This window comes from Alexandromys fortis, unplaced genomic scaffold (assembly GCF_014885135.2).
Source record: "Alexandromys fortis isolate MF-2015 unplaced genomic scaffold, M_Fortis_MF-2015_v1.1 scaffold_12, whole genome shotgun sequence".
Taxonomy (NCBI): Eukaryota; Metazoa; Chordata; class Mammalia; order Rodentia; family Cricetidae; genus Alexandromys; species Alexandromys fortis.
In genome coordinates, this window is record NW_026067937.1 from 18,780,390 (window position 1) to 18,794,782 (window position 14,393).

At 49.9% G+C, this 14,393-nt stretch overlaps 1 protein-coding gene across 1 annotated transcript in view; it reads left to right on the forward strand.

The window, feature by feature from the left end:
* Pcnx2 (pecanex 2) overlaps window positions 1-14,393 on the forward strand; it is a 103,054-nt gene that overhangs the window by 2,675 nt on the left and 85,986 nt on the right. The window contains exons 2-5 of the mRNA XM_050146905.1: window positions 1,206-1,353; window positions 2,196-2,341; window positions 4,332-4,425; window positions 12,841-12,976. Coding sequence (XP_050002862.1) covers window positions 1,206-1,353; window positions 2,196-2,341; window positions 4,332-4,425; window positions 12,841-12,976 — 524 coding nt within the window. The remainder of the gene's footprint in view (window positions 1-1,205; window positions 1,354-2,195; window positions 2,342-4,331; window positions 4,426-12,840; window positions 12,977-14,393) is intronic.

Consider the following 14,393-nt stretch of genomic DNA (forward strand, 5'->3'; position numbering starts at 1 on the left):
GCTACATCCTGCCTCACCTGGGGATGGTCCTCACTCACTCTTCTTTTGCTAACACTGCCATCAGTTATCAGTAGTAGAACCTCCCTTGGCTTCCAGGTCTGATTTGGGTGTTGGATGTGTCTTGAAAGAGATTGTAGGGTCAGACCCTGTCTTCAGGTCCAGGTTGAGATGCTTCAGGGTTGACAGTTCACACAGAAGATACTGGGACTTTTGAGCCCTGTGTTCACACACAAGCCAGGTGTGTTCTTCACTTCTCATAGAAGCATAAGCCAAGACCTTAGTCTAGATCACTGTCTAGAGAAAATTTTAAACAACCCCTCCCCTCCCATCTGTACCCACGGCTGACTTCTGAATAGTTTTTCACCTTCAGGGAGTCCCAGCGAAGGGTGTGGGGGGGTCATGCTGTGCCTTCTCCACAGCCCTGAGCTGGTAGTTCCAAGTCAGTAGCCATCAGCAGGGGTCTGCCTTCCCAAGGGGCCATCCTGCCTTTGCTAGAAGAGTGATCTGTAGAGAATGAAAGGCTAGAAAGACGGTGAGGTCCCCGAACAGTTGGTGGGACCAGAAACAGATCATCTCCTGTGGTCTTCTCTCCTACCATCTGAGGCTGAGCACCTGTGTGTTATCTTTCATGTATGTGTATGGGGATTCATGTGTGTGTGTGTGTGTGTGTGTATTGGAACAGGGTAGTGAATGTCACTCTGAATCCCTTGTCAGAGTAGATGGTGACTGTAGAGGCCTGAACAACTTGTCTCAAACGCATGTGTGTGTCGGTGTCTCAAATATATTTATAGTCTTTGACTTCGTGAAAGGAAGATCTATCTAGAAATCTGTCTTCCCTTCCTCCCCCCCCCCTTTTCTTTCTCCATCATTTGATACAGAATCTCACTATGGAGACCAGGCTAACCTCAAACTCCTGGGACTCCTCCTGCCTCAGCCTCCTAAGTGCTAGGATTATAGGTGTATACCACCATGCCCAGATTGTTTGGAGTTTGGTTGTTTGCTTGACTTTGAGGCCAAGTCTGTAGCCCAGGCTGGGGTGAAACTCATAGCTCTCCTCCTGCTTCAGTCTCCTAAGTGCCAGTATTATTGGCCTAGCCACCAGGCCCAAGTTCTCCTTCTTTTCATAGTTCAGGGTGTTTGTCTAGTCCCTGAACACAGGGATGCTTTTCTTTTTTCTTGTCTACATGGAAAGCTGTATCTTCCAGATCACACCTCCCCAGGGACCAAGGAGGAAGCAGTGGAGAGTGGAAAACCCAGTGGACATGATCCGAAGCCAGGAAAAGCAGATTTGCCAAGCCAAGACCATGCAGTCGCCAGCCCAGTGTTGACACAGCCTGCCAAGACCACAGCACTGTAAGGAGGCCTTGGTCACTTAGCGCTGTGCGGGGTGTGAGGTGGCTCCCCCACCAGGTGCTCCTTTTAATGCTTTGGGGAGAGCAAAGAAAAATTCCTGGTGTGTGTGTGTGTGTGTGTGTGTGTGTGTTCACACATGCGTGCAGTCACACACATGCACACCAGATGATGAACATCTCGGTAGCTCTTCATCTCTCAGTGAACCTGGAACTTACCAGTTTGGCTACACTGGCTAACCAGGGAGTCTAGAGAATCCTCCTTTCTCCACCCTAGCCCAGTGAGTATTGGAACATGTCTTAATGTTTGGCTATTATTCACATGGGTCTTGGGGATCTGAACTCAGGCTCTCAAATATCCGTGGTGAGCACTTTACCATTCAATCATCTCCTAGTCTCTCACCGTCTGTCTTAGTTAGGGTTACTATGGCTGTGATGACACACTATGACCAAAAGTAACGTAGAGAGGAAAGGGTTTATTCACCCACAGTTCAGTATAACAGTTCACCATCAAAAGCAGTGAGGGCAGGAACCCAAACAGGGCAGGAACCTGGAGGTAGGAGCTGATGCAGAAGCCACAGAGCGGGTACTGCTTAATGGCTTGTCCCCATGGCTTGCCCAGCCTGCTTCTCATAGGAGCCAGGACCACCACTCCAAGGGGGACCCCACTGACAGTGGGCTGGATCCTCCCCCATCGATCACTAATTAAGAAAATCACCAACAGGTTTGCTGATAGCCCGATCTTATGGAGGCTTTTTCTCAATTGATGCTCCCCCCTCTCTGATGACTCTAACTTGTGTCAGGTTGACATAAACCTAGTCAGCACAAGCTCCCATGTGTGTTAAGTTTCCAGGGCAGTCGGCAAAGGCAGATCATCTACAGAGTGACCTCCCAACAAGACAGCTCGGTGCTACAGGTCATCAGTGGACCAGAAACATCTGTACAGGAGGAGATGTCCCTGGATGCCATGCACGTCTTCATTGATGAACATGGTGAGTCTTAAAGAACCCTAGGGAGCAAGAAGGGAGACATCCGTGGTTGTCTTCGGAATGCTGCTTGGTCCATAGTCTGCTAGCGATATTTCTCCTCCCCAGGTGGAGACTTCACCAGGGCACATGCCCAGTCCCCAGTAAATATTTATTAGGTATATATTAAACATCCTCATAGCTTTTCCTGGTGCCTTCATATAAAAATGATTTAATGCCAGACAGTGGTAGCGCACGCTTTTATCCCTGAACTCAGGAGGCAGAGGCAGGAGGATCTCTGTGAGTTTGAGGCCAGACTGGTCTACAGAGCAAGTTTCAGGATAGCCAGGACTGTTTCACAGAGAAACCCTGTCTCAAAAAGCAAAAACACACAAAGATTTAATGTAGTTACACGAGGAATCACCAAACAAATGGTTGGGTCAGACTCCAAAAGACAAGGAACCTGGGCTCTGGTTATTCTCGGCCGGGTCCTGGCTAGCATCCTTTTAAATTTTTTTTAAGTTAGTTCTTAATGAGTATACAAAGTAGCAGACTTCCTTATGAGGTTTCCACACTGGTTGAGTTTTGGTCAGCTCCCTCCATCTCCCAGCCTCCATCCTTGCATGAACCCTTCTGTCTGCATGTTCACCGTCCTCTTTGAAATCACAAGGGTTCTAGTTCCCTCTCACTCCTTCCACGGTGCCTCTTCTTCTTCCTCTCCAGGCCCTTTCCAGTTTCTTGGTCTCTATACACACTCACGCCTGCATAAACACAAATATATACAAGTTGGAAGTAGGAAGCTGGGGCCTGCCTGTGAGAAAGAATGTGCGGTTTGTCTGTCTGCCTGGCTCCGGCCCATTATCAGTTACTGAATACCCAGGATGCTGACTGCTGTGGCCTTATCTAGCTCATTATCTTGTGCCACATGCACACTCACACTCACACACACTGGAACACACACTCACTCAAACACTAGAACACACACACACATACACACACAGAGGCACTTTTGTGTAAGCCTCCAGAAGATGGAGTCCAGGCCTTGGTTTTGTTTTTGTCTGACACTTTGGAGCTGAGGGCCACTAGGCAGGCGTCTCCACCAGAGAGTTAGCTGCATTTCCTGGGGCCCCAGAGGAAGGTGCTCCTTGGGACTGGGAAAGTACATTAAAACAGGAGCTGATCTTCACACCCCAATAGCCAGGACCCTCCAGCCGAGCTAACGTGACTCTGCAGTTGGATCCCATTCTTTCTTCTCTTTACCATGCTGACTCGAAGTCAGCAGCCTCATCTGTTTACCTTCCCTGAGGCAGCCTGGACTCTGTGGCCTCCATCTTAATTGCATGCCTAAACAGTCTCTGTATACGTGATTCCTATGTGCTTGTACACAGAAACTACCTGTTCCGCCCCCTCCTCCAGTCCTGCTAATACATGAACGGAACATAGGAAATAAACAAAGGGCTAGGGATGTACCAGTCTGTAGGGTGTGATAAGCCCTGGGGTAAATTCCTGGCTTTATTTCACCTATAATCCCAGCACTCAAGAGTCAAAGCAGGAGTTCAAGGGTGTCAAGGCTACATAGCAAGTTCAAGACCAGCCTGGATGACCTGGAAAATAATGCTAAGTATGGCAGCCCATGCCTGTACCCCCAGCATAAGATTGATAGTTAAAGGCCAGCTTGGAGACCTGAAAAGAAAAAGAAGTGGGAAGAAAAACAGCTAAAGAGAAGAAGGAGCCCAAAGTGAACTAACAACAGCTGATACGCAGATCGAAGGCAGTGACACAGTGTTACGGGGGTGCCAGGCAGACTTGCAGAACTTTTCCCTTAGTGATTTTCTCCTCAGTGCCATTCTCCTTTGCTAAGTAAATTTCTACTTCAAATGTCAAACAGAACAAAACAAACCCAGTCACTCCACAGACCCTCTGACAGGACTGCCCTTAGCATGAAGACGGTGGCAGTGAGCTGGAGTTTCAGAGACAATGGGATGCTACTCTTTGCTCAAATCTCACCGTTTTGCAGGGGAAATCAAGTCGTGTTATTTAAAGTCTGGAAACCAGAAAGAAGGCTCCTCCCAGCATCTGCCCTTGAACCCTGACTGTGCCTCTCGGGCCAGGTGAGTGGGCGTTGCCTCCCGGTCTGGGAGTCTGGACAGTGCTGGGGTATACAGGCTCCTCTGCAGGAGTCAAGGCAGAGTTTCTTGTGAGATAAAAATATGACATTATAGGGAACTTGGTAGAACCATTTTGGGGGCCGTGGTCCTAGTGGAAGGTGAACAGGACAGGCGGGTGGAGACGGGGAGGGGACCTGTGTGAAGGAATCTGAGAACAGCGGCTTGAGAGCTCGGCTCCCTAGAGGACAGTGCAGCATCTGCCCAAGGGCACGTGGAAGGAAACGCGGATGCTTCTCGTTCATGGGTCAGTCTGCAGGTAGAGGGCCTAAGTGTTGCTTCTGCCTGTTAAAACTGTGTCGAAAAGCTCCTAGTTCCTAGTAGAGCGAGTTCCCTTGGTACTGAAGCAGCTTGCACAGCTAGACAGTGCTGACTCACTGTGCACAGATCCAGCTGTTCATCTCACCAGCTGTGGAGAAGGTCTGAAGTTCCCCAGGCTTAGAGATTCCTTATGGTGATCCGAATGGGTGGGTCTCCGTTCCTTGCTGTAAACGTGGAGGCAGATCCGCTATGTGCGGTGCATTAGAACTGCGTGTGTGTGTGTGTGTGTGTGTGTGTGTGTGTGTGTGTGTGTGAAGAACTGCAGTCTATTACAGTATAAACTGGCATGTCGTGGGCTTCCCACATGGAGACTGTAAATGGCGTTTTAAGAACCTGGGGTTGTGACGCCATTTGTAGGATTGAGTTGGAGCCCTCTGTTCCAACTCCAGCACCGCACAGACAATGCATGGTGGCGCAGAACTGTAATCCTGGCTCTTGGGGGGTGGTGGAAGCAAGAGGACCCAAAATTCAAGGTCATCTTCAGCTGCAGATCAATGTCCAAGTCAGCCTGAGCTCCATGAGACCCGGTCTCAAGGAAAACAAACAAAATCTAACTTCAGTGGCCTCTTGTTTCCTGAGTCCTGAGTTTTTTTTCAGGGGTGTGTTGGAGACTTTCAGGGACCCTAAAACAAGGGACATCATTTTCCTTGTCATCATGCACAGCCTCTAGAATGTTCTCTCATTGATGCTATTACCCCATCATCAATTCTCACCTAATCAAAACTCTAGTGCCCAATGTCGGTGCCCAGAGGTCTTCCCTCCCTGCGACCCTATCCTTCCTGCTCTGCTCTGATGTGCCTGCCTACTTGAACCCAGTCAATCCTGCAGGGTCAGACAGGGCCTGCATCTCACCTCCTTCCTGCTCCGCAGTCTCTTCCAGCCTCAGGTGCTAGTGTCTGCACCAATCAAAGCTGGCTTCCCCTGAGCAGACAGAGGCTTGAAAGGAAATGCACGCATCCTCCTCTCGAGTTTTAGCACTTGCTAGGACTGCAGCTTGTGCGTTTCATTGTCTAGCATAGCAGCTTTCTCAGACGATGTCTTCCACTTCAGGAAAACACAGGGGTGGGAACTGTTGCATCTTCTCCCCAGAGGCAGGTTGGCGTGTTCTTACACTAAATTCAGAGCAAACAGAAGCCTCCTATTTCATCCCAGAGTAAAGGCAGAAGCTTTGCATTTGTTGACTTTTTGTTCCTTCTGAATAAGCATGCACTACTCTCTTCCCAGGTAAGCACACTGACCTGAATTTACTAGTAACGCTAGTGTTCTGGATCAAGAGGGTGATCTGTGATAGCTGGGTTTTCAGTTTTGAATAAGTGTGTTTATTTTTATTGTTCTTTAAATTCTCTCTATGTGTATAGGTGCTTTGCCTGCATGTGTGTATCTATACGCATGTAGTGCCCTTGAAGACCAGAAGTGGGGGCCAGAACTCCCAGAATTGGATTGCAGAAAGTTGTGAGCTACCATGTGGGCACTGGGAATTGAGCCCCAGTCTGCTGGAATGGTAACCAGTGCTCTTAACTTCTGAGCCACTGTTCAAAACCAATAGTTGATTTTATTAAGTATACAGGAAGCCAAAGTGAAAGAAGAAATAGCCAGGGGTGACAGATGTTAGATAGTAACCTCTGCTACAAATGGTTCACCTTCTGGCTCTTCTCAGGTGCACAAGGTTTTCACTCTTGGGCTGTTTCGCTGATCTTCTCTTTCCTGTCACAGAGTTAGGGGAGCAGCCCTACCCAAAGGTCACTTTGAGACAAACACACACTTGGGTTTGATATGTACACCAGTGTGTATATCGGGACTTGAGGATAGGGGGCAATTGTGTTTCCAGAGCCAGCTCTTCAGTGAGCTCAAACAGCATGTGACAATCTATCCATATAACATACATTGTATGTCACATATCCTGAGCCTTGAAAGACTAAAACCAGGGACCAGAGAGACGGCTCAGCCATTAGGAACACCCACTGCTCTTGCAGGGGACATGAGTTCAGCTCTCGGCAGTCACACTGGGTGGCTCACAAGCATCTGTAACTCCAGCTCCAGGATCCACTCCTCTCTGCTGGTCTGTGTGGGCACTGTGCACGTATTGTGTCCCTACAGACAAGTAATTACACACACACACACACACACACACACACACACACACTTGTGCAGCATTCAGGACAGAGCCTGCACGGAGGACACCCAGCAGTGTCAGGTGTGTGCCCCTTCTGGGTAGAGAAGGACAAAGTTCAGGGTTAACTTTCCACAGCAGCCAACCCCTGACATCCTCCAGGAGGAAGTCCATTCTTGGCAGGGGTCACTTTATCTATTTGTGAAGTGGGAAGCCAAGGACATGGTGTTTCCCCAGCAGCCTGTGGTCCAACGCTAGTGGCACTTGGCAGCTAGTGGTGTCTAGGGCAGCCTTAGGGCGGGTGTTTAATATTCTGTCTCTAGCACTGAAAGCCATTGAGTTCTGGATCTTCCGACTCTAGCAAACACAATGTTGACGTTCTGATTGGAAGGGGGCCTGGTTAGGGCTCCATAAGCTGCTCACCGGAGAAGGTACTGAAAAATCAGCTCTTCCCCGCTAAGGTGACCTCAGGGGCTGGAAGAACCTCCAACCAACTAGTTAAACTGCTGGATCCCATTACTGGCAGGAAGGTGACTCTTGGCCATTGTGAGGCCTGGTGGTCATGTGACAGTTTTATGTACCAGGTGCTGTGCTCTGAATGAGGACTTGTGAGCCATGCAACTTCTATGTCTCTTTAGGGATTCTTGAAGGAAGCTGAGAGAAGAGGTTCATTTCCCTTCCCGGCCTCCCGACACTGTGAGAAACAGCACTCCACCCCACCCCTGCGCACACACACACACACACACACACACACACACAGACTGGCAGAGCACCTTGAGTTACACACTAACTGTTCATCCAGCAGGTGCCTTGGGGAAGGTTATCTGATTGTTCCTGCTCTGCCCAGAAACCTGAGCTGCAGCATTTCCAGGGGCTGCTGGGAAAGGCTGCCTCACGATAAATCCCCTTCATGTTTAACTGACCAGAACACAGGACAGATTTCCTAGTTCAGAGCCCAGAGTGAGCTGCTCTGCCTGAAAACTGATCTGGAAGGAAGTCGTTAGCCCAGGAAATGGACGAAGTTGCCTGAACGTTCTGAGCTGAAATGGTTCGCTGCACACAGGACTTCACAGTCCTTTCTGGGTTTTGTAAAGAAAGCGCTGCCCCCCGGCCCCTGTCGCTTGGTCTCTCTCTCTCTCTCTTCTTCTCTTTCTCTCTCTCCCTCTGTGTGTGTGTGTATGTGTGTGTGCGCATTCACATATGCACACTGTGTGTGTATAGGCCCGAAGAGAACTTCAGGATATCGGTTGAGACAGTCACTCATTGGCCCATAGCTCCCCAAGGCTGGCCGGCCTGTGAGACCCCCCCCAGGGACTGTCTCTGCCTCCTCAATATAGGGATTACACACACATACACACACACACACACACACACACACACATTGCCATGCTTCACTGTGTGGGTTCTGGGATCAAACTCAGTCCTTACAATTGCAAGGGAAATACTTCATTGACTGAGCTATCTTTCCAGCCTTGGTTTGATTTTTTTGAGACACACAGCCCAGGCTGGTCTTGAACTTTGGGTTTCTATTTATTTTGTCTACAAATTTCCAAAGCACTGTCTTCCCTTGAAAGCCCCGCCCTTGATGTTAGCTCAGCTCTCGGTCTCTTAGGGGTTGTCCACTCGGGATTTCTTCTCTGAGTGAGACAGGGCCTCTCACTGGGGCTGGGCCTCACCAGTTCGCTGGGCTTGCTGGCCAGTGCTCCAAGGCTCCACCTTTCTCTGCCTCCCCAGGGCCGCCGAGGTGACAGGAGCTCGGCAGCACAGCCGACGTTTCCGTGTCAGCTCCGGGACTCAAACTCAGGTCCTCCTGCTTGTGTGGCAGGCAAATGCTTGTTCTCCATCTCCTCAGCCTACGACCACGCTGTTCAAGGGTGCACCTGGGTCTCCAAGAAGGGAAGCAGGCAGACGATTGCCAGAAATAATGTCCTTATTGTTGCTTTATTCCGAAGAAGTGGAGCCCTTGAGTTTGGCAGAGCAGGAGTGAGGGGCACTGCAGGAAGACTGGGGTGCTCAGGACTGAGATGTGGGGTGGTAAGCCCGATCCCCTGCACTCTCACGGCACACTTCATCTTGGGTTGGGGATTTCTAACCTCAGCCATGGAGCCCTCCCTGTGGATCTGAATGAGAGGTGTGTGTTGGCTGCTGCGCCAGAGTTAAAGACCTGAGAACTCCCGCTGCCTTCGAGCACATGGAGGGCCAGGTGATGGGCCTGGAGTGAACCTTCCTGTCGTCTCTCCCTCACCCTCGCTAGTTTCTCAGTCTTTGGTCATCTCTGTTCCTCCCACAGGGGTCGTCATCCTGGGGACTAAGACAGGCTTCAGAGTCCCAGAAACAGAAGTTGAAGCTGGAAGCTGAGGCCTTATGCCTGCACACAGCCCCAGCTGCCACACGGGGGCCTGGAGCCCCGGGAAGGGCAGGCAGAAGACGTGCATTCTCCAGGGGACAATAAACTGTTTTAAATTCTGGCGAGTAGGAAGAATTTCGGGTGATGTTTTCTCTGTCACTGGGAGGCAGCATTACCCTTGTATAGTTTTGGCACTTTTCAAAGCTTCCGTTAGGAAGGAGGAGCTAGGGCCAGCGGGAATCTAACACCCAGCACCTACGCTGTTTCACCCCACGCCCAGCCCTGTCCCAGCCAGCCCAGTGGAGAGTCTGGCTGCGATTGTTTTCTTGTTTGTGTGAAACAGAGTCTCACTGTGTAGCTGAGACTGGCCTCAGACTCCCAGCTATCCTCCTGCCTCAGTCACTCAAGTGCTGGGATTCCATGTCGGAGCCACTGGGGCCCTAGCTTAGGGCCTCCCCCGTCTTCTTGGCTCTCTTCCAGGGCTGGTTCTTCTTGCCACCCCGCCTCCCCACCGCCTGAAGCTTCTCTGAGCTCTCTCTCCTCTGCTTTCACCTTGAATGGAACGAGTTGACCAGAGACCAGCCCAGCCTCAGGCTGATGGAGACCCGGTGGGGTCACTGAGACAGCCATTCCACAGAGTGGGCTCTCTCTGCGCTCAGATGTTTCAGGAAGTGGGACTGTCTCTTGACGTCCTCTAACGAACAGTCCTGGGTGTTAGAAACATTTTCCTAACACGAGCTCTCAATCAAGCCAAATTAAGAGATATCCAGGTTTAATGGGAGTTCTGCGCTCTTGGGCAGCCCCGAGGAGAAAACCGGGAAGCTGCACAAACACGACCACCTGGAGGAAGAAAAGGAGACCACGTGTAACGCTTTTGGGAGTTCACTTAAATATTCTTGGGCGTGGTCCTGGCGGGGTCAGGGCCTGGCCTGCTGGGATTTGGAGTCCAGAGTGCTTACTCTCAGGGTCAGGGGGCTAGGCTAGATGCAAGGGGCTGGGGCCTAAGATCCCAACTTAACACTGGGACCTAAGGCTCTTTAGCGCAGTAGAGAGTGTTGGTCTCCTGATCCTTTACCGCTACAGTCACCACAGCCCTAGAGGAGGAGCAGAGGCAGATCCAGCGGAGGTAGGGTTCTGCTGCTCACAGATGTCCCTCCAGGCTGCAGAAGAGCCAGCACAGGTGACACTGTGTGTCCGTGATAAGGGCTCAGCCAACACCAGTGAAAGAGGTCCCTTGAGGGAGAGGCTGACCTACTGTTTGAGTCTGTGCCGTGAGACAAGTGCAGGCTTGGCCCTCCTCCCATCTGCCGCCAGAGCCAAGGCCTTATCTAGGAAAGGCTGGCAGCCATCTTGCTACCTGTCAAGTTCCCCATCAATGGGAGGCAACAGTAGACCAGAACGTCTCACCAAGTGCCTGCTAAGGGGACTCAACAGGACATTTCCGTCTAGTCTGGCCTAGTTCTCCCATTCCCCAGGAGGGAAATACCTGTCTCGTCCAGGTGCAGATCCACAGGGGGAGAACAACACGAGCAAAGTCTGGGAAGTTGGCAGAACAACAGTGGTTTAGACCTACTTCTGTTTATTCTAGAACTCACCCAAGGCTGGGTGTGGTAGCGTGCAACTTTAATCCCAGTACTCAGGAGGCAAAGGCAGGGGAATCTGTGAGTTTGAGGCCAGACTGGTCTACATAGTGAATTCCAGGCCAGCCAGGGTTACACAGTGAGACCCTGCATCAATAAACAAAACAAAACAAAAACAAACAAAAAAAAAGGACAAATAAAACCAACCCTTAAATTCTAACATAAGGTATTAAACTGTCTACTCACAAAAGCTATTTGTTTACTTATTTTAAAAGTCATTTTGATTATTTTGGGGAAGTGTGAAGAGGGCAGGGGGCAGGGGGCAGCTAGTTTTTCTTCTACCATGAAGGGCCTGGAGATCTAAACAAGCGGTTTTACTCACTGAGCCATCCGCCTGGCCAGTATTTATTTTGGAGACAGGGTCTCACGTATCCCAGGCCAGCCTGGCACTCACTATGTAGTCCAGGATGACCTGGAACTTCTGAAGCTCCCGAGTCCACCTTCACAGCGCTGGGATTATAGGTGTGTGCCACGCCAGTCTCCCAGTGCAACGATGAGACCTGAACCCATGGCTTTGCGTGCCAGGCCAACACTCTACTCCCTGAGCCCCAGCCCTAACCCAGTGCTAAGGATGTTATTTTGCAATAAAAGCATGCTTAATAATATGGGGGAATGAAGTCCATGTGCGGCCCCTCCTTAGAGTCCTGCTTGGCAGGAAGATTGGCAGGCGTGCCTCTAGCAGAGCTGTTTCTAACATGGCATGGTAGTAACCAGCCGGAGAGGCTGTCTACTAGCTCCCCATGCAGGGGTGTGGGTCTCTCCTGACTCCTGCCCCTGTGTCAGCAGACATGACCTCCCTCACCTGCAATTTAATCTAGTTTCTCGGCTCAGGGCAGCTCTCACACATCAAAACTCTGAGCCTCTGCCCCCTCCTATCAAGGAACTTTCATTTTAGATAGGGACTTAAGCCATTTCACAAAGGCCACTTTTCTGAGAACCTTCCTGCTACCACAGAGGCGTTTCTTGTGTGTAAATTTTGCGGTGTCCGCAGGAGTGATGCAGACAGAAAACTGGGGTTGGGGAGCCAGCATAATGTCATAGTTCCTTTTCCCACTTCTGTGATCAAACATCCTGCAAAAGCAACTTAAGGAAGGAAGGGTTGCCTCGACTGGGTTTGAGGGTATGCTCCATCATGGTCAGGAGGGCGTGGTTGCAGGAGTCATGTGACATTCAGAGTCAGGAAGTAGAGAAAGGTCAATGCTGGTGTTTTTACCTTACTTCTTTTCTTTATTCAGTTCAAGATGTTAAGGCAACACAGGCATACTCAGGGTGTGTCTTCCCACCTGCCTTAGCCCAATCCAGTCACTCCCTCACAGACATGCCCAGATGATGTGGGATTCCCCTCTGTATGCTGTGGTTACCACTAATGAATAAAGAAAGCTGGTTTGAGCCTATAGCTGGGCAGAACAGAGGTAGGTGGGGGAAACTAAACTGAATACTGGGAGAAAGAAGGCAGAGTCAAGTGAGAAGCCATGTAGTCCTGCCAGAGACAGATGCCAGAACTTTATACCTGGTAAGCCACAGCCACGTGGTGATTCACAGATTAATGGAGATGGGTTAGTTCAAGATATAAGAGCAAGCTGGAAATATGTTTAAGATATTGGCCAAACAGTATTGTCATCAATACAGATTTCTGTGTGGTTATTTTGAGTCTGAGCTGCTGGCTGGTCAGGAAATGAACCAGCAGCCTCTTATTACACCCAGAAGTGTGTCTCTTAGGTGAGTCTAAACCCTGCCAAGTTCACAGTTAATGTTGGAAGTTTTGTGCCTACAGTTAGCCTCCCATGCAGAATTTTTAGCTCTTTATAGAGAATTTTAAGGATCAGGACCCAGACGGTCCCTTCTCGTGCTGGACATCTCCAACCTCCTCGTGATTCTGGGTAATAAATAAATGCATCCCAATGAAAGATGCTCACCAAAGGATTGTTCTCCCCCATTCTCAGAGAGATTCTTCTCAGCTCTTCCAGTACCACCACTTCAGACAGCCCAGATCCGTCCTCGGGGGACCCTGCAGTCAGTGCCCTTCAGCAGCAGCTGCTGCTCATGGTGGCTCGAAGGACACAGTCGGAAACCCCACGGGTATGTGTGCGCCAGTATTTCTGTGAGCGGCTGCTGTGAAAGCCTTGGGTGTGTGCATGCGTGCGTGCATGCGTGTATGTGTGTGTGTGTATACATGTGTGTGTGCATATATGTGTTCATATTGGAGGATGTATGTGCGGATGCAGGTCTACATATGAGCTTGTGTGTTTGGAGTCTGGAGGACAGTCTCCGGTGTCAAACTTGGAGACATCCTCAGGAACGCCGTCAATCTCCCTTGAGACAGGTCTCTCTTCAGCCCAGGAAGTTCCAAGTAAACCAGGCTGGCTGACCAGCAAGTCCCAGGGATCCACCCGTCTCTGCCTCCCAGTCCTGGGATTTACAAATGTTCACCACTCATGCCTGCTTTTTTTTTTTTTTCACATGGGCTCTGGGAGTCAAACGCAAGTGTCCTGCTGGTGTGATGAACATTTCGCTGAGCAAGTCACCTCCCCAGCCCCAGCAGCAGGCCTTAAGGCCTGTCTCTCCTCGTGAGTCAGAGCTCACCCTGAGTTTCCCATGAAACATCACTAGAGGGCTGTCTGAATGATGCCGCTGGCAAACAACCCTCTGCAAACGTTACTGCATTCTGCTGTCTCAATCACGTTCCCAAATGCAATAGAAATCCCTTCCTTTTGCCATAGTGACCTTCGGTTGTTTGGATGCATGGACCCCTCAAGAGCATAGTTGTCTCTTCTGCCTTACCTCTCCTGGTTTCGAGAACAACTGCTTTTTAAAAAAGTATGATAACTTTGTATTTACTGACTAATATACAAAGCTTCTTAAATATTTAATTTGGAAGAGTTTTTTGTTGTTGCTATTGGTTTGGGGGATGTCAAGGGTGGCAAACATGAAGCCTTCTGTTATTTTACTAAGACATTCTTTGTTAATGTTTGTTTAGTCATCCAGGCAAGCTTTAAAGAGGCTCGAGGGAGCCGGAGCGAGAATTCCCAAGCAACAGCATCAGGGAAAGCTGGACACAGACAGAGGCCTGCCTATGAGCTGCAACGGCTGCCTGGGCCTTAGGGAGTAGGGGACAGGGAAGGCTTTTTAGGGGAAGAAATTCTTGGCGTTGACTTCCAAGAAGAGTGAACTTCCTCTGGCTCGGGACTTAGGAGAGGACTGCAGAGGGGATAAGCTCAAGGTCATGTGAAATTTCTGAGCCTCAAGTTTGCCTTCCTCCTGGCAACGCCTCCATTCCTTCTAAAGTGCCTCGCCTTTGCAAAATTAATATGGTTTTGTATTTGGTTTTAAGATGGCTCTGCAAAAATTTCTCAAAGAAGTCATGTAATACCCTATTGGCTAATGGAAAGGACAGACAGTTCTCAAAAGAAGAAACACAAACGACCAATGATGATTTTAACATGTGTTCAACATCCCTAGTGATCAAATTAAAACTGCTCTGAGACCCACCTCACTG